This window comes from Procambarus clarkii, chromosome 2 (genome assembly GCF_040958095.1).
Source record: "Procambarus clarkii isolate CNS0578487 chromosome 2, FALCON_Pclarkii_2.0, whole genome shotgun sequence".
Classification (NCBI taxonomy): Eukaryota; Metazoa; Arthropoda; class Malacostraca; order Decapoda; family Cambaridae; genus Procambarus; species Procambarus clarkii.
In genome coordinates, this window is record NC_091151.1 from 48813491 (window position 1) to 48840233 (window position 26743).

Genomic DNA, 26743 nt, shown 5'->3' on the forward strand with positions numbered 1-26743 from the left:
GCTTTCGGGTAATAGGTTTTTATTGTTACAAAAACAGAGTGTATAATGAGCCTTTGTCATGCGGGGTAAAAGCACAATCTATAAGTAAAATAGTGGCAAATAATGGATAAAAAAAATATTAGTGATAAACGAAAGAAACAAGAAATACATAAATACAAAGAAGATAAAATACACAAGAGAGAGAGAGAGAGAGAGAGAGAGAGAGAGAGAGAGAGAGAGAGAGAGAGAGAGAGAGAGAGAGAGAGAGAGAGAGAGAGAGAGAGAGAGAGAGAGAGAGAGAGAGAGAGAGAGAGAGAGAGAGAGAGAGAGAGAGAGAGAGAGAGAGAGAGAGAGAGAGAGAGAGAGAGAGAGAGAGAGAGAGAGAGAGAGAGAGAGAGAGAGAGACATGAAGATAACGCAGTGTCATCAGAGAAGGCCTATGTGTCATCATGGCTGGAGTGAGAAACTACCAACAGTGTCATCTTGTGTCATATTGCCTTCAATCCTGCCAACAATCACCTGTCATCCAAAGATCTACAAGATCTTCCAGCAGTCTCTAGTGCCAACATCTGACACCATGAGGTAATAATGTCCATCTGTGGTCACCAGTGCCACCACTTAAGACACCATACGGAGCCACAGTCCCCTCCCCCATCCTGCCAACAACACTACCAACACCACACACCATGATGCATTAATGTATTTCTTATGTAAATCCTGCTGCCCAACAAATTCCCGCCCTATTACATAATTTACACAAATACGTTGAAATTGTCATGATTTTGTACTTCGACTCGTAATAGTCACAGAAGAATAACAGCTTGATGGGCTACGGGGCCTCGTAGCCTGGTGGATAGCGCGCAGGACTCGTAATTCTGTGGCGCGGGTTCGATTCCCGCACGAGGCAGAAATAAATGGGCAAAGTTTCTTTCACCCTATGCCCCCTGTTACCTAGCAGTAAATAGGTACCTAGGTGTTAGTCAGCTGTCACGGGCTGCTTCCTGGGGGTGGAGGCCTGGTCGAGGACCGGGCCGCGGGGACACTAAAGCCCCGAAATCATCTCAAGATAACCTCAAGATAACGGTACACTATCACTACTGACGGAGGTACTGCACCAGTACCCCCCCCCCCCGGTACACTATCACTTAGCGTCCCCCCCCCCCCCCGCGGCCTGGTCGAGGACCGGGCCACGGGGACTCTAAGCCCCAAATTCATCTTAAGATAACCTCAAGATCTCAAGATACCGACCCAATCGCTGACCAGGCCTCCTGGTTGGTGATACGCCGCTGCTCGCAGTCTGACTATGAATCACAGCCCGTTGGATCAGGTCTCCTTTGGAGGTATTTATCAAAATTATCTTCTGAACATCTTGGAAGGTCGGCCAGTTGTGCCCCTTATGTGTAGAGGGAGTGAACTTGAGACGGCTGGGATTAACACTTGAGACGGCTGGGATTAACACTTGAGACGGCTGGGATTAACACTTGAGACGGCTGGGATTAACACTTGAGACGGCTGGGATTAACACTTGAGACGGCTGGGATTAACACTTGAGACGGCTGGGATTAACACTTGAGACGACTGGCATTAACCCTTTGTTACTACACCCCGTCATCCATCTAATCCTCCTCATCCACCTAATCCATCCTCCTAACAAATCGTCGCATTCTGACGTATAGTTTAAGGCCAAAAAGTTGACGTACTAGAAAATATTAGCGGCTCGCGAAATTGACACGAATTTACACCGTTATAATAAATTAAAAACATCATTTATTGCAACAATAAATTGATTTAAACACTCGTCAAGTGTTTAATAAATGTAAACACAGCCGCCATGATTAAGAAAAGATGTACTGGTTCCGTAAGCTGTTGCATAAATGCTTAATGAATTCTGGCCCCCCTGGTCGTGGGTAAGAAGCTTTCACACACAACTGTTATGAGTCAGGAAGTGTTGCACGGGGCTATAGGAAGTGTTGCACGGGGCTATAGGAAGTGTTGCACGGGGCTATAGGAAGTGTTGCACGGGGCTATAGGAAGTGTTGCACGGGGCTATAGGAAGTGTTGCACGGGGCTATAGGAAGTGTTGCACGGGGCTATAGGAAGTGTTGCACGGGGCTATAGGAAGTGTTGCACGGGGCTATAGGAAGTGTTGCACGGGGCTATAGGAAGTGTTGCACGGAGCTATAGGAAGTGTTGCACGGGGCTATAGGAAGTGTTGCACGGGGCTATAGGAAGTGTTGCACGGGGCTATAGGAAGTGTTGCACGGGGCTATAGGAAGTGTTGCACGGGGCTATAGGAAGTGTTGCACGGGGCTATAGGAAGTGTTGCACGGGGCTATAGGAAGTGTTGCACGGGGCTATAGGAAGTGTTGCACGGAGCTATAGGAAGTGTTGCACGGGGCTATAGGAAGTGTTGCACGGGGCTATATGAAGTGTTGCACGGGGCTATAGGAAGTGTTGCACGGGGTTATAGGAAGTGGCTGCCCAAGTGTAAGTGGCTGGCCCAAGTGTAAGCGGCTGCCCCAGTGTAAGCTGTCCACATATTACAGTCCTCTCCACTCCGGTCTTCAGGGGGGCGGCAGTGGTATTCTCTTGTTGTATTAAGACCTCAACCACACACCAGAAGATGATGATGTACTGTAATGATGACCCAACCTCTGGTGTGTGGTTCTGCTCATCATATCTTCAGCCACGTTACCGTGACTCATCATCTCTTAATGTAATATCGCCATAAACGTCCCTACGGAGTATTTTCTGCACAACCGAGCGAGCTTAACTACCACAACAGAGCGAGCTTAACTACCACAACCGAGCGAGCTTAACTACCACAACCGAGCGAGCTTAACTACCACAACCGAGCGAGCTTAACTACCACAACCGAGCGAGCTTAACTACCACAACCGAGCGAGCTTAACTACCACAACCGAGCGAGCTTAACTACCACAACAGAGCGAGCTTAACTACCACAACCGAGCGAGCTTAACTACCACAACCGAGCGAGCTTAACTACCACAACCGAGCGAGCTTAACTACCACAACCGAGCGAGCTTAACTACCACAACCGAGCGAGCTTAACTACCACACTCATTATGCCTCACTTGGTCAAGGAATAAGTGAAACTGGAACGGATATTCTGGCGTTAATTTGTGAATTATTTATTTGTAAATTATTGTGTGATAATGATTTTTATGTACTCGTGTTTTATTAACCGAAAGACGCATTTATTATTATTTCACATATGCAGGCGATGAGTCACAATTACGTGGCTAAAGTATGTTGACCAGACCACACACTAGAAGGTGAAGGGACGACGACGTTTCGGTCCGTCCTGGACCATTTTCAAGTCGATCTCATCAACTTGAGAATGGTCCAGGACGGACCGAAACGTCGTCGTCCCTTCACCTTCTAGTGTGTGTGGTCTGGTCAATATTTCACATAAATACATATATGTCAGTGTCACCTCTGGCTGGAAGAAGGGGGACCCTTAGCCTCGGAGGAAACCACGCATAACGCATTAAAGGGAATGTTTAGGTCCCCTCCAATACTGTTTCTGTGTGCTTTTCTCCTACCACCCCCTTCCTTTCGTGTTTTTTGTGCTTTATTGTGTATTTAACGGTTACAAGATATACATGAGTTGATACAAAAGTGTTAGAGAATCTTGTACGGCTCATATGTAGAGTATATATATATATATATATATATATATATATATATATATATATATATATATATATATATATATATATACTCTACATATGAGCCATACAAGATTCTCTAGTACTTTTTGCTAGAGAATTAAAATCACTTTTTCTCTCTATATATAGCAGAGAAACTGATATATATATATATATATATATATATATATATATATATATATATATATATATATATATATATATATATATATATATCGTGCTAAGGAGTATCTTGCTAGTTCCGTGATTACTAATCAGAGCTGCATAGCACCGTTAGGAGGGCTATCTTGAGGTTATCTTGAGATGATTTCGGGGCCTTTTTTTTTTAGTGTCCCCGCGGCCCGGTCCTCGACCAGGCCTCCACCCCCAGGAAGCAGCCCGTGACAGCTGACTAACACCCAGGTACCTATTTTACTGCTAGGTAACAGGGGCCCGGGATCGAATCCGGGACCACAGGATCACAAGTCCAGTGTGCTGTCCGCTCGGCCGACCAGCTTGGTGGAGTTGGAACCTGATATGTTAATCTAAGTTTAGCGATGGAGGGGTTGGTTATAATTGGCAAGAAGTAATTCTGCTGGAATTAAATTCGATTTCATGAGCTGTTATCTTTATAGGTTGACTTGGCGAAGCACGGTACCTGCTTGGTAAACAATTCAAGTGTGTCTTCTGCAAAGTTTGAGTGCCAGGTTTAAGGGGCCACGATGGCTGGGTTACCTTGAGGGTTACCTTGAGATGATGTCGGGGCTTAGCGTCCCCGCGGCCCGGTCCTCGACCAGGCCAGGCCTGGGTGTGGAGGAAGGGTGTACAGTCAGGATGACAAGGAATATAGGAAGAAGGGTAACGTAAAGACAATTACATAATAAGCTTGAGGAGTTAGAGGACTGACCTTAGAGGCTCTGGCGGTGCGCCCCGAGCCAGTCTTGTACCCAGAGAGCACCTGCAGGAAGTCGTAGGACGTGTGTGTTGGCAGGGCGTTCCTGCGGCCGTACACGCCTATGGAGGAGCCCCGGGGGATAGCCACGTCGAACCTGACGTAGGCTGACTCGGACTGATAGAACTGCATGTTCCAGTAACCATAGGGAGGGATGACGTCCATCAGCTGCTCTCCCAGCTCCATCATCTTGAAGGTGGTTCCGTCAGGAGGTATCGTCTTCTGCGGCCGGTTCTTGTGGTCTGAAATGGTCGTGTAAATACCGCTAATGAGATCACAGAGAGCCAAAAGATCGGTGAAATAACCTATTCCTTATGATGCTAATATGGTCCAATATATATAAACGCATTTAGAGAGAAATCATTGACACGTGATTTGCAGAAGTTCCATTTTGACTTAACGAGGGAGACACTTTACACAGGTGACAAAGGCCAACATTAAACTAACGTTTATACAGAAGAAGCAACAGTTCATCGTAGAAAATTATGATCAAAAATTTTTTTGACAGATTACCATCTACAAACTGAAATTTAGGATATAAACGTTTAGAGGCTAACATTCAAATACTAAAATTCAGTCCAGTGATTAGCGTTAAAGGTTCGCATCCCCTGGCGGCCCAGTTTGTGACTACGACAGTCTCTCCCCCAACCATAGTTTTTTATTAGTGAGCGAGAGCGCGGCCATAGACTGGTGCGCGCCCTCAGACAACCTCCTCCCAAGTTTTAATAGGTGTTTGTTCTCCGGGAATCTTCCTCGGGGGTATCGCGATCAAGCCACAGTCATTAAGAATATAAATAGCACGATGTTTTTTTTTATTAAAGTGTAGGAGAGGAGGAACGGGGGGGGGGGGGGTGGGAATGGTATAAATAAGATGCTACAGTAATAGGATATTAACATTTTTGGGTAAGAGAAAACGGCGTGTATGTACACCGTTCACCAGTTATTCAGCCGCAGGGATACACACACACTGAGAGGTTTACTGCTTGTGAATATACAGTTTACCTTAGTTCTTAGTTTACCTTACCAACACTAAACTAACCCTTGAGCCTAACCATCTGACCGTCGGGGATTGAACGCCGACTTCAAGAAGCGAAACTATCGTCCCAACCGACCAAGTCATAACTTAACAATTAGCAACCAATGTGGAAGGTAATTATGAAGTAATGACTGTCATTATTGCATCAACTAGAGAACAACGTCGTGAGGAGGGGGGGGGGGGAAGGGGGGGGGGGAGAGGGGAGGGGGGAAGGGGGGGAAGGGGGGGAGGGGAGGGAGGGGGGTGGAACGAACATGACTTGATACATAAAGTAACTTAGATCATGAGGTTCACATCCCGTCATCCAACAGCCTGGTTGACCAGTCCAGCAACGAAGAGGCCTGGTCGACGACCGGGCCGCCGGGGTCGCTGAGCCCCGAAATCACCTCAAGGTAACCCTGGTGGCTGTGGTGACACGACACAGACAGGATGACACAGAGACAGACAGACAGAAAGAAACAGGGACAAAGAGAGACAGCAAGAGAAAGATACATACAGAGACACAAGGAGAGACTAGGAGATAAAAATAGAGTTAAAAAGAGAGAAAAAGAGAGAAAAAGAGAGAAAAAGAGACAGAAAAAGAAACAGAGTCCAGGAAAGAGACAGACGAACAAGTTCGATATCACACCAACAGCATACACACACACACACACACACACACACACACACACACAAGTATTGGTCAGTTGACGGTAATCTTTCCAAACGTGTTTAGACAGGCAAGTTTAGGGGAACGCCAGACGAAAGCCCGTCCAGGAGATAGTCAGTCAAATTTGCGCAAGCAAGTTTTCCATGGAAAAAGATATAAATACCAGAGAATTACAACTTTAAGGTCACAAAACTGTCAAGATGAAGACGAAACAAAAAATACTAACCCCATGAATATATTAAAAGGTCAAAATATATTAAAAAAAATTTAATTACCGTAAATTATCGTGAAATTTTGATTATTATTACTGTTATGACATTTAATAATCATTTATTAGTTGTATATTTTAGTTTATTTTCAATTTTAATACGTGCAAGAACAACACAGCTTCCATGGTTGTGCTTGTACCATATTATAGGAAGCATGAAGTGATGATGAAGGAGAGAGAGAGAGAGAGAGAGAGAGAGAGAGAGAGGGGGGGGGAGACAGAGAGAGAGAGAGAGAGAGAGAGAGAGAGAGAGAGAGAGAGAGAGAGAGAGAGGGGGGGGGAGACAGAGAGAGAGAGAGAGATGGCATCTGGACTCCATTCTTGGCCTGTGAGTTATGGTGGCATTTGTTACCATTATTACTCTGGGCCAGAGGTCCGCCGACCCAAAAATGATGTGCTCCTCTGTAAACAAGCTGAAATGAGTCGGCCTGATGTAAGGCGCTTCCCACAGCCACTCCTGCCAGCTCCTGCTAGGACCTGCCTGCACGCACACACACGCAAGCACGCACGCAAGCACGCGCACACACACACAGGTGGAAATTGAGTGCCCAAATGAGCCATAGAGACGTTAGAAAGAATTTTTTCAGTGTCAGAGTAGTAAGACAAATGGAATGCACTAGGAAGTGATGTGGTGGAGGGTGACTCCATACACAGCTTCAAGGTAGATATGATAGAGCCCAATAGGCTCAGGAACCTGTACACCAGTTGATTGACAGTTGAGGGGCGGGACCAAAGAGCCAGAGCTCAACCCCCGCAAACACAACTAGGTGAATAAAACTAGGTGAATACACACATACACACATTAGAAAGAACTTTTTTCGTGTCAGAGTAGTTAACGAATGCAATGCATTAGACAGTGATGTGGTGGTTATCTTGTGCAATAAACAGCTGATTTTTATAAACACTCTATGGACAATCAACCCCACATTTCAATCTTTATAGGGGTCGTCGATTGTCGACATAGGATCCAATCCTACTTAAGGAGGGGTATGGGGGTCGATTCTAACCTCCCCATGACACTCCAGACGATCTCTATTCACCATGGAAGGTTGTGTGAAGCCGACCATAACTGGCAGGCCTCCAACCTTTCACAGACAGACAGACAGACAGACTGACAGAGACAGACAGACAAACAGACAGACAAACAGACAGACAGACATTGTCTTATATAGATATAGGTTTTTAATTATAAATAAGGTACCAAGGAGCGGCGTAGAGGGCCCGCTGGGACGGAAATTGATGAATTAATTTGTCTGTATGGAGACATATATCACACAACAAAGCCATGGACCAGGTGCCAGTGTTCCTGCTGGGAAGAGGAGGAGGAATTGATGACGGGAGGGGAGGGAGGGGAAGAGGGACGGGAAAAAATGGGAAGGTGGCAAGGGAGGGAGGGAGAGGAAGAGAGAACAGAAGGAAAGGGAAGGGAAGGAAGAGGCGAGGGTAAAACAGTAGTGCCAGAGAATGAAACAGGAAGAGACAGAGACATGAATGGAAAAGCAGATAAGAAGTAAGGAAATGGTAATTAAGGGAAAATAAATAACTGACGAAGTACGAGATGACGGGAAGGTTAATACACGGATAGAAGAAGGATGCGGTGGCGCAGGGTATGGGGTTCGAACCTGACATATGGGGTTGAAACCTGACATATGGAGTTGGAACCTAACATATGGAGTTAGAACCTGACATATGGGGTTGGAACCTGACATATGGGGTTGGAACCTGACATATGGAGTTGGAACCTGACATATGGAGTTGGAACCTGACATATGGAGTTGGAACCTGACATATGGGGTTGGAACCTGATATATGGAGTTGGAACCTGACATATGGAGTTGGAACCTGACATATGGAGTTGGAACCTGACATATGGGGTTGGAACCTGACATATGGAGTTGGAACCTGACATATGGAGTTGGAACCTGACATATGGAGTTGGAACCTGACATATGGAGTTGGAACCTGACATATGGAGTTGGAACCTGTCATATGGAGTTGGAACCTGACATATGGAGTTGGAACCTGACATATGGAGTTGGAACCTGACATATGGAGTTGGAACCTGACATATGGAGTTGGAACCTGACATATGGAGTTGGAACCTGACATATGGAGTTGGAACCTGACATATGGAGTTGGAACCTGATATATGGAGTTGGAACCTGACATATGGGGTTGGAACCTGACATATGGAGTTGGAACCTGACATATGGAGTTGGAACCTGACATATGGAGTTGGAACCTGACATATGGAGTTGGAACCTGACATATGGAGTTGGAACCTAATATATAAAGTTTGAGCTTGACACATAGTATTTGTGGACAAAGGAATCCAATCTAGAGTGGAATATAGTTCTTCATTGTTATATATTTTATAATTTTAATTACCCGGTAACCTAATATTTTTTTTTATAATCATATACTTCTCCTCAAGTGCATCTCTCCATTGTGGTTTCTTCTAATATGTCTTGGACACAAAAACTTTTAAGGAGAATTTTCTCATAAAATCTTAACTTGAACAGGTTATCTTGAGGTTATCTTGGTACTGAGAGATACAGATACTACCCAAAAGTTAGGGACTGACAGACCTGTTCTAAGACACATTGAAAGAACCAGTTGTAACGAATTTACCTCGACATTTCTTAGAAAAAAAAATCGAATTATATAAAAATATAAAACTACTTGTTTTTCTTAGGGACATGTTGCTTTCCGTTGACTTAATCTGTGAGTGAGGAGCCCTGGCGGAGGCCTCCAGGTCACCACGTTGACTTAATCTGTGAGTGAAGAGCCCTGGCGGAGGCCTCCAGGTCACCACGTTGACTTAAACTGTGAGTGAGGAGCCCTGGCGGAGGCCTCCAGGTCACCACGTTGACTTAATCTGTGAGTGAGGAGCCCTGGCGGAGGCCTCCAGGTCACCACGTTGACTTAATCTGTGAGTGAGGAGCCCTGGCGGAGGCCTCCAGGTCACCACGTTGACTTAATCTGTGAGTGAGGAGCCCTGGCGGAGGCCTCCAGGTCACCACAAGTGACAGCATCAATCTGTGAGTGAGGAGCCCTGGCGGAGGCCTCCAGGTCACCACAAGTGACAGCATCAATCTGTGAGTGAGGAGCCCTGGCGGAGGCCTCCAGGTCACCACAAGTGACAGCATCACAACCACAACCTTCATCAACTCCGCTTCACAACTAACACGTCCCAATGTGTACGTTATGGCCTCCAACGTACGAATTACAAAGTACCATGACAAGCAGCGGGTCACAAATACCCCCGTTTTCTATACATCGGTAGATTAAGTTAAGGCCGGTGGCTTGGGCCTGTAGGTTTCTAGTGAGGTTAACACGTTGTATTTTGTACGTTGGGGCAATTCAAGAGAACGGGGTGGCTAGAACCCTTTCAACCTGGAGAACTCCTCTAGCAGCATCTCCGACCTGCTTACCGGACTCCTGTAGAGGTGCCTACAAGTTCCATCAAACCACTTACGTGTATTAACAAAACTGAAATCTGCAATTAAAAGCATAAAAAAGGTTGGCTGTTATTACACGGAGAAATGCTACGACAAAGTCATGCATGCAGTGATGTGTCAAAGGTTTAATAAACTATAAGCTACAATCAGATTACATTCAAAATTAATGTTAATTACGATATAAACTAAAGAAAAAATGGAAACTGAACTAAAAATCATTAGCAATATGCAAAAACAGGCAATAAATTAAATCCAAGCTTTTTTTTTTTTACATGCTAAAAACAAAAAAACAAAAAAACGAAAAAAAAATATTATGACTTACAATTAAAATCTGCGCTTAACGAGAGGGAAATGGAGCAGATACCTTCTACTGCCGGAGTAAAGGCCATTGAAATTGTAATTAATTTTGTTAATAAAAAATAAATTGTAATTAATTATAGTCAATAATCAATAATTGAGGTGCGGAGAACCAGTGACTTTTCCCCTGCTCCATACACTACCACACACCCCTCATACACTACCACACACCCCCTCATACACTACCACACACCCCCTCATACACTACCACACACCCCCTCATACACTACCACACACCCCCTCATATACTACAACCCGTTCTCGCAAATTTAATAAGTCAATATTGACTTATTAGTTACGTGCATAGGTGACATACTAAACATAATAGTTTCCCTTGAAAAGCTTCATAGAAAACACCGACCTTACCTAACCTACTTAGTATGTTAAAATAAGCACCTTATAGCTTCGTAATTACAATTGTTACTTAACCTATTATAGGTATAGGTTAGGTAATAATTGTAATTACGAAGCAATAAGATGCTTATCTTAACATACTAAGTAGGTTAGGTAAGGTCGGTGTTTTCTATGAAGCTTTTTAAGGGAAACTATTATGTTAAGTATGTCACCTATGCACATATTTAATAAGTCAATATTGACTTATTAAATTTGCGAGAACGGGTTGTACACTACCACACACCCCTCATACACTACCACACACCCCTCATACACTACCACACACCCCCTCATACACTACCACACACCCCCACATACACTACCACACACCCCTCATACACCTGCCTCGCTCAACATGAGCAACACTACAGGTTGCTAGCCGCCTGCTGCGTCTCTCCACGAGCAGGTCAATATCTTGCACAAAGGTCACATCACTCGACAACATTTAAGAAGGGTGTTGATTACTTCCGGGCTACAGCCGAGTACTCTGGGGCTACAGTGTTGGGCTACAGCCGAGTACACTGAGGCTACAGTGTGGGCTACAGCCGAGTACTGTGGGATTAGAGTGTTGGGTTACAGTGTGGACTACAGCCGGGTACTCTTTGGGCTACAACCGCATACACTGGGTTACAGGCGAGTACAGATCAACTTACAGGACAGCGACAAATTCTCCTAAACGCGACTGAAGCACCATTCTCATTTTAAAGATAACTTGTAATAACCCCCATTAAACCTGCGCCATCTTTAATTAACGATTTGTTTCCCAAGTTTCCAAATAGTTAATAAATATATATATCACATCTCTCAATGGCCCTTACCTAACGGCGGATTAGTAATTAGTTCAGGTTCCATTATGGGGAGAACGAGTAAGATTGATCTCACCTTCCAGTTCATCCACCAGCCGTGACGGCAGTGGAGGAGCGGGGGTGGTGGAGGGAGGAGAGGCCTCTAGTACACAGCCTTTAGGGACTAGGGTTGGTGAATCAGGGTCGGGAGAGGAGGGAGAGCCCGCATCACTGCCCTCACCACCTGGACTGTCTAACGTATCTGGGAGGAAATTAGGAGGAATGGGAATGGAGTTAGTGTGTGAGTTAGTGTTGTTACTGTTACAAGGGCAGGGGCAGTGGCACCGGTTGGCCTCGTTAGGGTTGGAAGCCAGCAAGCCGGCGACGCCCACAGGAGGAACCCGGTCTGAGCCTATTGACTGAATACGTTCCATGGGATTATCATTCTGCTTGTTGATCTCAAGCGTCCTGTTACCGAGAATGGTGAGGGATAAAGAGGCAATTTGTTGCTGTTCGTCTGGCTCGACCAGTGTGATGTCTGCCTCTTGGTCTTTACCCGAGGTTGGCACCGAGACTGACAGGACGTACAAGGGTTTCTTGGGCGTACTGCTTCCGCTAGACGTCTGAGATCCGTCCTCTGTCTCAATAGTAACGTTGACAGTTACTCGCTTCGAGTGTCTCGAGTTTGTCTGAGGCAGGTGTCTTTGGTCGGACACCTGAGGTGACCTGTTTGCACGATGGATCAACATGGCGTCCTCCTGAGAGCTCGCATCCTTCCCTCTGGAACTGTGCTCTACGGAAGTCTTGGGCTCCCTAGACTGCTCCTCAGCAGGATATATGGGATTATCGGATTTCTCGACAACAGCTTCCCATTCTCCGTCTGTGCTGATCTGCTCACTCGCCTTTGCCTGAGAACTCCATCCAGTTGCCGACGATGCTTCCTCGTGTAGGGACGTCGTCCAACTCACGGTCTGGTTTACATTATTATGGTGTCGGGGATCAATCGGTGGGCCAGACGCTGCCTGCTGCGAGGGCGGCCAGAACTCTGTCAATACGGGGTCGCTTGGGTCCACCTCGGGGTCACTTGGCTCCTCTGTCGTCTTTGATGGATTTTGTTCCGTTTTGTGCATGAGAAATTTGGGAATCTTTCTGTTCGGGTCATTCCGATGAGAAAGATCTGAAGAGCGGGGTGGTTGAAGTGTACTGAAGATCGAAGACTCTTGCAATGGAGGTCGTGTAGGCAGGAACTTGGCAGCTTGAAGAGGAACAGAGGCTTTAGGTGGTACTTGTGACGAAGCAAAGAATGGGGACGGTATGGGAGTGGGCGGCAGCTTTGTGGTAGTAGCAGGGGAAGGAACTGGGGCCCGAGTTGACGGCACACTGGTGGTGGTTTCTACAACTCTCTCAGTGGTTGTGTCTTCCCTTCTTCCTTGCTTGCTACTGGTAGGCGAGTAATTCGGCCCAGTTTCAAAAGAAACAGAGCCTGGCCTTGAGTAGAGTGGTACAACCTCTATCTCCACTACCTCAGCATCTCCCTCGGGAAGCATCTTCAACTGAGGTTCAGGGACTGCGATGTGGAACTCCTCCTTCGTGAGGGACATTGCCCTCAGCCCCGGCGGGTACTGGGTGGCACTGATGGGGACACTGGTAGTAGGCTGAGCCTGCAGGCGCTCTGGCATAGAGTTGAGCGTCACGATAGTCTTAGGGTCTCGATAACCCGCCTTGACCTCACCTATGTCATCTTCCGCGTTGAGAATCACGTCGTCTGACTCATCATCGTCAGGTACATCTTCAAAGACAGCTTTCTTTTTCTTCGCGCGACGAATTTTTTCGGTATAATCGTCGACATAAAAGTAGTTTGTGTCGTCGTCATAGTAATATTCGTCGTGATCATTGAGGTCGTACTCAAAAATATGTGGAAACACATCTATTGCCATTTTGGAGCCTTTGTAAGAGTCGGTCTCCTCGTCGTCATCTTCATAGACGTATTCTGGAGACTTGGTCTGGTCCTGGATGTGTGGCACCCCCATTGACTCCAAGATCTTGGAAGGAAAACTGCTAGGGTCTGACTGGGGAATAGGACCTCCCTGTGGGTCATTTGGATCAAAAGAAGAGCTTCCGTCACTATAACCATCTGCCGCTGACCGTCTTGTAAGTCTTCCTGACGCATCTTCTGACGACTCAATGAGGTCCGGGTCATCGTCAATGAGTCTCCTTACTGATGGTGAACCTTCTTCTCCAGGACCGCCAGATTCTTCTGCACTTTGTATATTTTCTAACCCATACCTTGAGAACCAAGTGTCGACAGTTGAACTGACTCTGTGTGTATTAACCTTGCTGGTCTGCAACAAAATAGTTTTCTTAGTATCATGAGCTCCTGACTCTGCCGGCCTGGTGAACCACGTAGCGCCAGGCACGATAGTGTTCCCCAACTCCTTTGAGTCTGCCGAGTGTGCCTTATCCTCTCCGGGCGATTGCGAGCTGGGCTCGTGAGCCGTGTACGTCTCTAGTGTGGGGAATGATGCCATCCAAGATCTAAGGGGTATATTGCGACGCTTTGGCTTCACCTTGTCATTATCAGTGTTTGGAGGAGCAAGAAAGCCACCCATTACCTTAGCCGAGTATGTTGACGGGTCGCCACCTAACAAGTCGTCAGGGGCCACGTTGGCATGGGGAGACAGGAGACGCTTACGCCGGGTGTTATTACTCATGTTACCCACAAATAGGTCGCCAGGAATGGCCTCGTATGCTTGAGGGTAATGTGTGGGGGATGACCCTAGAGACTCGATGTCCTGCTCGTACTCGATATGTCTGGCATCGTCAGTCTCAGGGTTATGGCCATACTCATAGTCTACTGCAGAGTCGACCTCTTCAGCTTCCTCCTCGCTACCGACGTCAGCAGACGGGCTGTAGTTATCCCCACCGTCATAAGCGATCACAGTGTTGGGATTATCATATGCTTCATCCACCTCTACACCATCACCCGCACTGTCGACACCATCGCTCTCGGGCAACTCACTTCCAGCCTCGCCATCAGAATATTCAACAACATCAATTATTGGGTCGAAAACATCGTCCGCTGCGTCTGATATCTCATGCAAGATTTTGCCGTGCCTGTCAGTGGACGTGTCATCGCCAGCCACGCTGAGGTCTGCCCACTTTTCAGGCATCTTAAATTGCTCACTGCCTTTTACTCCAGCCGGCCTCTCTTCACCGCTGACGTCCTCCGACACCCGAACATGCGAGGCGACGTTCACCTTAACAAATCCCCAACTTGAGTCTAGTTGGCGTTCCACAAACTTTAGCGAGGATTCTCGTTGGAATTTTTTGTCATTAGAGGGAGTGTGTGAAGGACCTAAAGCCAAATGATCTAGTTGGTGAGGGAAATGCAATGGAGTGGGACTTGAACCACCTGGAACAGCATTTACAGAGATGATATCAACGGTGTCATGCCCCACCGAGCCAGGTGAACTGGGGCCAGATGTAACGCCCTGGGAACGAGACGGACTGTTCGTGTTTTCTGACTGGTGACTTTCAGTGTTTTGAGTGGTGGTGGAATGTGTCTGGGCCGGAGGTGGGGGAGACTGAGTGACTGGGGATGAAGACTGGGGATCGGAGTTGACGTGTGTTGGGGAGGGAGTGTGTGTTGGAGAGGGAGTGTCAGAATCCGGAGTGGTGGGGAAGTGTGAGTTAGGGCCGCGGGAGGTCGCTACTGCAGGAGAGACAGCTATTGGCTGATCTTCGTCAGGAGGTTCGGGAGTGAGACTAGGGTTGGTAGTGGAGGTTGTACCGGGGTCAGCAGTAGTGGTGGTAGTACTGGGGTGACTGGGAGGGAGAGGGGTGGAGGGTGAGTCTGGCGGGTGAGTGCCCATGCTGGCGGGTAGTAACTCATGCGACACACTCCTACGCATGCGTCGGGGCGGGCTACTCGACCCCGGGGGCACTAGCGCGCCCTCTCGGATGTTCTCATAAACAAGGAACATCTGCGGACGGAGGTCCACCGGGGAGGGCTGGTGTCGAGCATGTTGCAGATGGTGACGAGGGTAGTGGAAGGGGTTACCTCTAGAGGCGGCCTGGCCGGGTAGAGCCTCGTCAGAGATGACGGCAGGGTCGTCGACCAACACCGCGCAGCCCCCGTGCGCCGACCACGCCAGGCTGCTCGTGGCTGTAAAGTAAAGACAAGGCGATTAGCCTCACACACGATAGTATATATACACGCTTTACACACCATTATAGAGGTACAGAGGCTTTACACATCATTATAGAGGTACAGAGGCTTTACACACCATTATAGAGGTACAGAGGCTTCACACACACCATTACAAAGGTACAGAGGCTTTACTAACCATTATAAAGGTACACACAGGCTTCACACACTATTACAAAGGTACTCATCAGGCATTACACACTATTGTAAAAGTGTTTTTTACACCGCATAAATCACCACATATGATACAGATAATCAGAGAAAATTAAAAAAAAAAATAGTGACTGGATCCACCCCAAGTTAGGCGCTGAAATCACATAGGATATTCAGCGCTCTATGTAAAGAGAAGTATAAAGAGATGCCATAGATGGAAACGGGAAACATAGATGAGTCAAAGATCTCAGCGGCTCGCTAAACGTGTGAGAGATTAAGATGGGGGGTCGAGCCGGACGAGGAAGAGACCTGGCTCAAAATAATACACAAACCAAAACATTCAAATTAAATTCTTGGAGAATAAAATGCCCCAGTGCCCCGCTCCCACAGTGCCCCGCTCCCACAGTGCCCCGCTCCCACAGTGCCCCGCCATCACAGTGCCCCACCACCACCACAGTGCCCCGCCACCACAGTGCCCCACCATCACAGTGCCCCGCCACCACCACAGTGCCCCACCATCACAGTGCCCCACTCCCACAGTGCCCCGCCACCACCACAGTGCCCCGCCATCACAGTGCCCCACTCCCACAGTGCCCCGCTACCACAGTGCCCGCTCCCACAGTGCCCGACTCCCACAGTGCCCCGCTCCCACAGTGCCCCACTCCCACAGTGCCCCGCCATCACAGTGCCCCACCACCACCACAGTGCCCCGCCATCACAGTGCCCCACCACCACCACAGTACCCCGCCACCACAGTGCCCCACCATCACAGTGCCCCGCCACCACCACAGTGTCCCACCATCACAGTGCCCCGCTCCCACAGTGCCCCGCCATCACAGTGCCCCGCCACCACAGTGCCCCGCTCCCACCAAACTAATCGTGTGTTCGTCATGTGAGGCTAATAATAAGCTATTTATATGCAACGGCCGCCATAATACTCCGTTATGCAGGAGCGACGCACAAGGATTTTGCCAGCAACTAATGTGCAATTTGCGGGTTTTCACGCCTTTCCTCACCCCTCCCTCCCCCTTCCCTTCCCCTCGGTCACTGTCCCCTCCCGTCACCCCTCCATCTTCCTCCCCTCGGTCACTATCCCCTCCCCTCACCCCTCCACCTTCCTTCCCTCGGTCACTGTCCCCTCCCCTCACCCCTCCATCTTCCTCCCCTCGGTCACTATCCCCTCCCCTCACCCCTCCATCTTCCTCCCCTCGGTCACTGTCCCCTCCCCTCACCCCTCCATCTTCCTCCCCTCGGTCACTATCCCCTCCCCTCACCCCTCCACCTTCCTCCCCTCAGTCACTATCACCTTAACCTGCATTCGACTGTCAGTAACGAGTCAGAAAAATACGCGAGTATCGCGGTATTCGTAGAAATGTTCATAAATTTGCAGCAAAAAAAAAAATGTAAATAAAATGCGTTTTCGACCTGACGAGCCTTGTTAACTATGCTAAGTTGAGCGGCTCTGGCTACCAAGCAACACACACACAGCTCCAGCGCCTCAGTGTCGCGATCCAGAGAGGAAATGCTTGCTGTATCTTGGGTTCTCACCCCCACTTCCGAAGAGTTGGATAAGGTCTTTGAACAGTGATTACTGTGTGTGTGTGTGTGTGTGTGTGTGTGTGTGTGTGTTTCTAAACTGTAACACAATACAATGCACTAAGTCCAATAAATCAATATACAACAGAAAAAATATTGGATAAAATACTAAAGAAAAATGTAAGGGTGGTAGACGAAAATACTCAAATGTGCAGGGATAATCCACAAGGTGCTATCTGAATACCCTTTATTCTCTTCTCCGAGGCTGTGGGTCCATACAATTGCACCATAGGCGGTAACCCTATCATTATAATATATATATATATATATATATATATATATATATATATATATATATATATATATATATATATATATATGCTACCTTGGAAGGATGGTAAGCAAGTGGTATGGGACTACACGTGCGCTGCCACACTGGCCAGTACCTTCCTCCACTACAGCACACGTGAAAGCGGTGGTGCTGCTTGTTTCAGGGAATCGCAGAAAATTATTAAATACAGAGGTCTAGCACACTGCTACAGCTTTGTTCCGATCGGCTCGGAGACCCTCGGTTCGTGGGGAAAATGTGCATTGAAGTTCCTGAAGGAATTGGGGGACAAATTGATCAGCGCTACAAAAGACCAGAGAGCAAAAAGTTTCTTGTTCCAGCGCCTCAGTGTTGCGATTCAGAGGGGAAATGCCTGTTGCGTCTTGGGCACTAGTCCAACTTCAGAGGAATTCGAAGAAGTGTTTGACTTGCAACAATGATCGAACCCGTCTGTGACATTCATCAATGTTTCCCATTGTTGTGTTTTTCAAGAGATCCATAACCTTTAAGCACCTTTTTGCATTATTATTTTTGTATCAACCCATGTATATCTTGTAACCATCAAATGCATAATAAAGCACAAAAAATAAAAAAGGAAGGGGGTGGTAGGAGAAAAGCACACAGAAACTGTATTGGAGGGGATCTAAACATTCCCTCTAATGCGTTATGCGTGGTTTCTTCCGAGGCTATGGGTCCCCCTTCTTCCAGCCAGAGGTGGTACTCCCTATATATATATATATATATATATATATATATATATATATATATATATATATATATATATATATATATATATATATATATATATATATATATATTATATATATAATATATATATATATATATATATATAATATATATATATATATATATATATATATATATATATATATATATATATATATATATATATATATTGAAAAGTGTTACAAAGGTGGTGACTAAGAGGGTAATGGGGAAGCAGGGAAGGTTAAGAGGTCCCTGGAGGGTAGTGAGGGGAAGTGTGATGCTGAACCCTTTAACTCTCCCCTCTTGTACCTTCACGATGACCCAAGGAGAGGAAGGTGGGGGAGGGGGCCATGTGTGGCTCTTTGATGTACCTTTAATATGATATTCAAGAAACTCTCGTGCTATTTCCAGTCTTGACGAAATTTATATTACACACACACGCACGCACGCACGCACGCACACGCACACACACACACACACACACACACACACACACACACACACACACACACACACACACACACAAACACACACACACACACACACACCAAGGAGACAAATCTTCGTTAATGTGGTGGTGCCTTGAAGGGGGGCAATTGATTTAAGATGAAACACCTTTACAGGTCTTCCCAAAGACAGAAAATGTCTCCCACCCTGTGTAGCCAACAGCTTGTCTCTCTCTCTCCACCCATCCCATTACCCTCCCACCACTCTTACCATCCCCCCCCCCCTCTCACCCTCCTTCCCACTTGCCGGTTCCACCCACTTGACGATCAAACACACACACAAACACACACACTGCGGCTCTGACGTCACCACCGCGAAATCCGAAATGTTACGCGGAGCCGCGGGAACAAAGTGTAATACGCCGTCGCCCGCACTTTAGGGACTGGGCCGAGTACCCCACTCCCAGCCTCAAACACCTTTCACCACTAATTATAAAAACATCACATCCAAAACGAGGCGAGATCCTTCATGGTGCGAGAGAGTGTGTGTCCCGGACCATAGACAAAAAAACCCTCACTCAACTCAGACATCAAATACAACAAGGTTTTTTTTTTCCAGCAGAAAGCTTTTGAACTTGGGAATATAAATATATATTTATAAATGTATACATATACACACACACACAGAGGCATTTGTGAAGGCGTCTTGAAGTCGTAAGCAGCGTGGATGGTTCTCCAAGTGTCTGGGCATCACAGGAGACGACTTGCTGGGGGCTCATCTGGGTCTTCGAACTGCTTGCTGCTCCTGGAGACCACTCGTCCTGTCTCAAATTCTTATCCTGACCCCTTCCAAGTGCTATGTAGTCGGAATGGCTTGGCGCTTTCTCTTGATAATTCCCTCCCTCCTAGAGACCTCACTATCTCACCGGAAGATAAACGTAAACTTTATAAGGAAAACTAAAGAAATAATATAATAACGAAAGAGGAGAATGATAACGAAAACTAACAGATTTTTATTGTCGATAACACATCCGATTCTGGATAGACTGATAAATCTTCTGATAAATTTGATAAATTTGATAAATTTGATAAATTTCCTAAATCTGATAAATTTCCTTGTGTCGTATTATTTGCGGTCCAGACCTCGTGGTCCAGAGAGAGACCGTGGGTTGGAATATTCTTAATTTTGAGCAGACCACACACTAGAAAGTGAAGGGACGACGACGACGTTTCGGTCCGTCCTGGACCATTCTCAAGTCGTCGATTCCACAATCGACTTGAGAATGGTCCAGGACGGGCCGAAACGTCGTCGTCCCTTCACTTTCTAGTGTGTGGCCTGGTCAACATACTTCAGCCACGGTATTGAGACTCGTCGCCTGCATACGGAATATTCTTAGCCTGTCTTCAACCGACTGGGCCTAAACAACACAAAAAGGTGGGTTCTCAACCCAAACCCAACTGGCCTTTGGGTCCCCTGCAACCCGCAATACCCAGACAGCAGGAGGCTGTGTAATCAGGAAGATGAACTGCATTTGTACGTAATGCTTCCTAAATGCATGATGACCACACACACGCTTCACTAATGACACAGGAGCTGCATGTTATGGTTCACTAATGATACAGGAGCCACATGTCTCCTAATGATACAGGAGATAATGATAATTAGTGTTCACTAATGATACAGAAGCCACATGTTATGGTTCACTAATGACACAGGAGCCACATGTTATGGTTCACTAATGATACAGAAGCCACATGTTATGGTTCACTAATGATACAGAAGCCACATGTTATGGTTCACTAATGACACAGGAGCCACATGTTATAATTCACTAATGACACAGGAGCCACATGTAATGTGAAAGGTAATATGACACTCTTATAGCTTCCAGAAATCAACAAGCCGAGGCAAATTACAAAAAAATTACATTCTACTGTCTAGTTTAGAAATTACTTTAAAGCCAACGTTTCTAAACAGATTTTTCTTGATTATTTGAGTTCCAAAAAGTCGACGGACGGGCAAAGGACATGGAGGAAGATATGAGAGAGAGAGAGAGAGAGAGAGAGAGAGAGAGAGAGAGAGAGAGAGAGAGAGAGAGAGAGAGAGAGAGAGAGAGAGAGAGAGAGAGAGAGAGAGAGAGAGAGAGAGAGAGTGAGTTAGAGAGAGAGTTAGAGAGAGAGAGAGAGAGAGAGAGCAACCGGAGACACAAGCCAGAGTAAGGTAGCCAACATAGCTTATTTCACGGTTGACGCGCGCTCACTCCCCCCCCCCCCCTACCACTGCACCGGGCCTTTTTAACGATAATTTGGTCTTGCCGGATGGGTGAGGCAGCTGGTGATCTGGGCCGGCCTGGAGGAGATGGGTTACAAGGCTTACAACCGGTGCATCGTCGCTCTCTGCTCCTCCACAACTTGTTGTACAGTATGGAAGCATTTGTATGTCTGTGTATGATCTATTCCACCGGTGTATATAGGTGCACTGGTAAGGTTCATTGCAGGATGTATAGTGAGTTGTTTGGAGAGTGCGAAATGTATTTTCTGGATGTATTACATGTTGTATGTACAAGTGAGATGTATTGCCGGTGTATTAGGACCCTATGGACATTATTAATACCACGAAAACCGGTACTGTACTTCCTTAGCTCGTTCCTTAAAACAAGAAAAATCTGCAGAATTCGTTCATCTATCCCCCCCATTTCTCTGCTAAAAATTTGAAAATTGAAACTCGAATCTTAAAATCTCCAATCAAAACAGACTGGGGTGCCTTGATAACCGCGTCGCACATAAAAGCTGCCTCCTTCGTCAAGTGATCCACTCCCACACGGATCACAAAATTAGCATATTATTTTTCCAATATCAATCGGGACGCGTCATCCCCATAGCCCGCGAGAACGCCACCCCAGAGATACGGGGCTTGGGCGGCGGGCGACCGTCTACCGTGAAATGAGGGAGGTTTGTGGGCGGAGGGTGAGAGCGGGCGGTGGGTGGGAGATGGTTAGGGGGGTCGAGGGAGAGGGTGGAGGATGGAAGAATGGTCATATTTTTCTCAATGTCTATCCCAGAGCTCCGTCCCCTCTCCCCCTCTTTCAATCACGTCCATCAAAATGATTTCATCCGACATTCTTTCCTCGTTATGGAGTTCGGTTCATGATGATATTATGTGGATCTCTGCTCAAGGGTGTCCACGTCCCTCATACCCCTCTCATAACCATCTCCCTTGACGCGCCCCCACGCCCACCTCCGACACGCCTCCACGCCCACCTCCGACACGCCTCCACGCCCACCTCCGACACGCCTCCACGCCCACCTCCGACATGCCCCCACGCCCACCTCCGACACGCCTCCACGCCCACCTCCGACACGCCTCCACGCCCACCTCCGACACGCCTCCACGCCCACCTCCGACACGCCTCCACGCCCACCTCCGACATGCCCCCACGCCCACCTCCGACACGCCTCCACGCCCACCTCTGAACACGCCTCCACGCCCCTCCCTCATCATCCCACAACCGCTTCAGTGACCTCCAAGCCCCCCCCCCTCACACACTACTGCAACACGCGCCACACCTACGTTGTCTCTTTGTAAATCATGTACGTTGTGGTCATGTCTCTCCTAATTTTAATGTTATTGTTACAAGCTGTTTGGATCGATTTTTTTGCCTGTCCTTGTAGCCTTGTTCTCTTGGCATATTTCTAACGTGTGATTTGGTGGATAAGGATGAGGGTAGTGAGTACGGGAGGGGTAGGGAAGATTTGTGAGGGATGGGGAGGGGTAGGAAAATGGATAGGGAAGTGTTTAAGTCACTAGGGAAATGTTTAAGCCATTGGGAGGTTGATAGGGAATATGAATATGCAGGGCAGAACGAGAAGAGAATAGGGAGAACAGGCGAAGGGTGGAGAGAAGAGGGAAGGGCAAGGAGAGCATGGATAAAGGCAAGGAGACTAGGGGGATAAAGGCAGGGAGAGGAGAGGTAAGGGCAAGGAGTACAAGGTAAAACTAACCTAACCTAACCTTCCTGGGCCTCGATATCTGAGGCCTAATACAGTACATATGTGTACTATACTAGGCCCAGGGATATATAAGTTTGTGTTTTAGCTTCATTTATTTTAAAAGAATTCCTTACGAGTCAGTATACTACTATCTAAGAGCTAAGAACGTACGGCTTCTGACTATTGACGATGGTAAAACTAGATACTATCTGAACAGGAGGATAGGTTGGTGCAGGGGTAAGGGCAGGGAGAGCTGGGGAGGGGGAGAGCTGGGGAGGGAGAGCTGGGGAGGGGGAGAGCTGGGGAGGGTGAGAGCTGGGGAGAGTGAGAGCTGGGGAGGGAGAGAGCTGGGGAGAGTGAGAGCTGGGGAGGGAGAGAGCTGGGGAGGGAGAGAGCTGGGGAGAGTGAGAGCTAGTACCACAGCAAGGAGACGGGTGCTCACAGACTGTGAAATTAACCCAAGAACCCACCTGATGCTAACCCCCATCCCCCCCCCTCTCCTCATACAACTACCCCCTCCTCAACAACCGCTCCACTAACACCACCACCATCACCACCACCACCATACTCATACAGGGAGTATGGTGGTGGTGTCAATGGTGTCAACCAGTGGAATGAACTGACAAAAATTTGAAGAATTTGAACGTAAGAATAACAGACAACGTAGAATGGTAAAACCTGGAGATCTTCAAGAGAAAACTAGATAGTTTTCTTCAAGAAGTGCCGGACCAACCGGGCTGTGGTGGATATGTGGGCCTGCGGGTCCGCTCCAAGCAACAGGATAAGTTCTCACAAGTCAAGCCTAGCTTCGGCCTTTGGGAGTAGAAGAACTCTCAGAACTCCTATACAGGTACAGTACAGAACAATTATGACACAAGAGGTAGGAGCAACAAGGTTAGTAGACGGGGCATAAAGAGCTAAACCTCACTCCTGGGGAATCAATGATAAGTACCACCACTACCACCCCCCACCACGACCACCACCACGAACACCCCCCCACCACCACCACGAACACCCCCCCCCCCCACCACCACCACCAGTCATCGTTATTAGTACCACAATACGGGAAAAGGCAAGAGGAATAGAACAAAAATAAACGATGAGGCGTGGATTCCAAGATTATCACCAGAGGCATACATAAACCGGTTAACATCGGCAGCATATGAGACGCTGGCAAACATTACAATACCACTTAAATCATAAATAAGGAATTTCTCCTGATAATTATTTTACCTCACCGAATTTAAAGTCACATGTTCCAAGTAGACTGACCCAATTTTCAGAATCATCAAACAATTTGCCTTCTAACACTTCCTTGAAGCTAAATGTGTCTATTGATAATGACTTAATCACCATATCGTAATTTAATTTGTATTAACGTAACTAAGCCAGAATGACTTACCCAGCTCACATCAAACATTTGCTTAAAACAAATTTAACTTTCTGCAACTTACAGTAACCTGTCTTTACTTACCAGTAAAGTAAAGGTTGACCAGTCAGCAACCAGGAGGCCTGGTCGACGACCGGGCCGCGTGGATGCAAAGCCTCGAAATCACCTCAAGGTAACCTCAAGGTAATATAAGGTAACCCGATAGTAAGCTCTCATGATCTACCTGTCCTAACCTAACCTGTCCAAACCAGTCCTAACCTAAATTGTCTTAATTTAATCTGGTCCAATAGTAATCGCCTAAATGACACACTGAATGATTAAAAATGTAATCATTCAATGAATGTGAATGGTCTGAGTGTCGTGAGCGGTCAAGGGACTCTTACCCATTACTGTCTAGGTAAACAAACTATGCAATAACAAAATACATAAAACTATATACAGGCAAGACATGATGATAAACAATTCCAAGTGATGTGACTATTCCCAAAATATTATTCAAATAAATCAATTATTACTAAATAAACTGTCAATGAAGTCCCACGTCCAGAAACCCCAAAACTCAAACACTGAAAATCAAATTCCAATTAAGATGTAATTAAAAGTAAATAAAAACTTGGGTACGATTTCTGTACCAATACTATTTAATGGAGAAGAGAAGTTAGCGAGGGAAGGACAAACAGGAATGATTTTTGCTTAAACTGAGGTAATGGAGGTTATCTTGAGATGATTTCGGGGCTTTAGTGTCCCCGCGGCCCGGTCCTCGACCAGGCCTCCACCCCCAGGAAGCAGCCCGTGACAGCTGACTAACACCCAGGTACCTATTTTACTGCTAGGTAACAGGGGCATAGGGTGAAAGAAACTCTGCCCAAAAGTTAATGGAGAAGACAGGTTCCTCGCTCTGAGGGGAAGAACACCTGTCTCTCAACGCTGGTTCCTCTACCAAGATGGACGCAGGTAACGAGAGGGAGAGAAAGCTAAGATGTGTTCAAGATGTCTTCGGGAGCCGGTCAGCCGAGCGGACAGCACGCTGGACTTGTGATCCTGTGGTCCTGGGTTCGATCCCGGGCGCCGGCTAGAAACAATGGGCAGAGTTTCTTTCACCCTATGCCCCTGTTACCTAGCAGTAAAATAGGTACCTGGGTGTTAGTCAGCTGTCACGGGCTGCTTCCTGGGGGTGGAGGCCTGGTCGAGGACCGGGCCGCGGGGACACTAAAAGCCCCGAAATCATCTCAAGATAACCTCAAGAAGAACAGGAAACTATGAATGGTTTTCCTGAACTCACAACGACTTTAAATGAAATTAATATGAAATTAGGCGTTCCAGGATAATATAGATGTTCATGACTCAGCAGAAAAGTAATAATTATTAATTACAACAATTATTATTATAATTATTATTACAATAATAACTAATTAATTAATAATTATCACTCTTCCTTCTGCTGGGTCATGAAGGAAGCGGGCCTCGGGTGACAGAGGGTTGTGAGGATCTCTGTCAGGAACCCGTAGGTGCGGGCCCGGGACGTCCACCTCCCGGGGCTCGTGCGGCCCCCAGGCTCGGCTTCAGGAGGCTGGGGTCGTTCTTGTCCTTGCTGGGGTGGTTCTTCTCCGACCCCGACCACGGCGGTCTCCGGGTTTAGAATCCCTGTGTCTTCTTTCACCAACTTCGAGGTCAACTCCGGAGCTGGAGTCCCCTAGGGCAGTTCGTTGTGGCCTTCAACCTCGTTCTGACAGTTCCTGCGACGGCGCTGGAACCAATCGTATTGGCGTTTGCCTTTCCATTGGAGACTTTCTGTGCCGTGGAGAGGGGTGACCTGCTGCATGGGTAACAGCTTCTCCCCCCGTATCTACCTATCCAGGCTTTGCGCCTTGGAGAGGCCACTCCAGACCGACAACCAGAGCGCAACTCCATAGTCTCCTGAGACTGATGGATGCCTATTACAATAGGCATCCATCATATGATAAAGCCCAATAGGCTCTGGAGGCTGGACCTAAGAGTCGGGACTTATCCCTAGGCAAGTACACTTAGCTGAGTACATACCTTGGGAGTCACATACCGGAGAGTACAAGAGACATTTCACATACTAGGTGAGCACAAGAGAAATTTCTAAAAAAAAGAAAGTTTGCCTTTGAATGGAAATTTTCCCCCAACACTTAGTCTTAGCAACTCTCGCTCTTCAATTTGTTTTTGTCATGCTCTTCAATTCGTGTTTTGGAACTCTTAGGCAGCATGGTGACTCCTGCGGGTCCTGGACGCCGACACAAGATGTTGTCTTACTGCACCTGTTGCCGTCATTACGCCGGGGATAAGGAGACAGGCTCGTCTTCCCTCCCGACATTTGCACGTAAAACACGACCTTCCACGTGCATATACGTGCATACTCTACGTGGATATACTGCCCTATTTCTCACAT

General features: G+C 47.1%; 1 protein-coding gene across 3 annotated transcripts in view; it reads right to left on the reverse strand.

Annotated features, from left to right (window-relative positions):
• LOC123762245 (teneurin transmembrane protein Ten-m) overlaps window positions 1-26743 on the reverse strand; it is a 312258-nt gene that overhangs the window by 62691 nt on the left and 222824 nt on the right. For all 3 annotated transcript variants that reach the window (XM_069325657.1, XM_069325651.1, XM_069325644.1), the window contains 2 exons: window positions 11649-15716; window positions 4558-4844 (listed from right to left, as the gene is read on the reverse strand). In XM_069325657.1, the coding sequence (XP_069181758.1) occupies window positions 4558-4844; window positions 11649-15716 (4355 nt within the window). The remainder of the gene's footprint in view (window positions 1-4557; window positions 4845-11648; window positions 15717-26743) is intronic.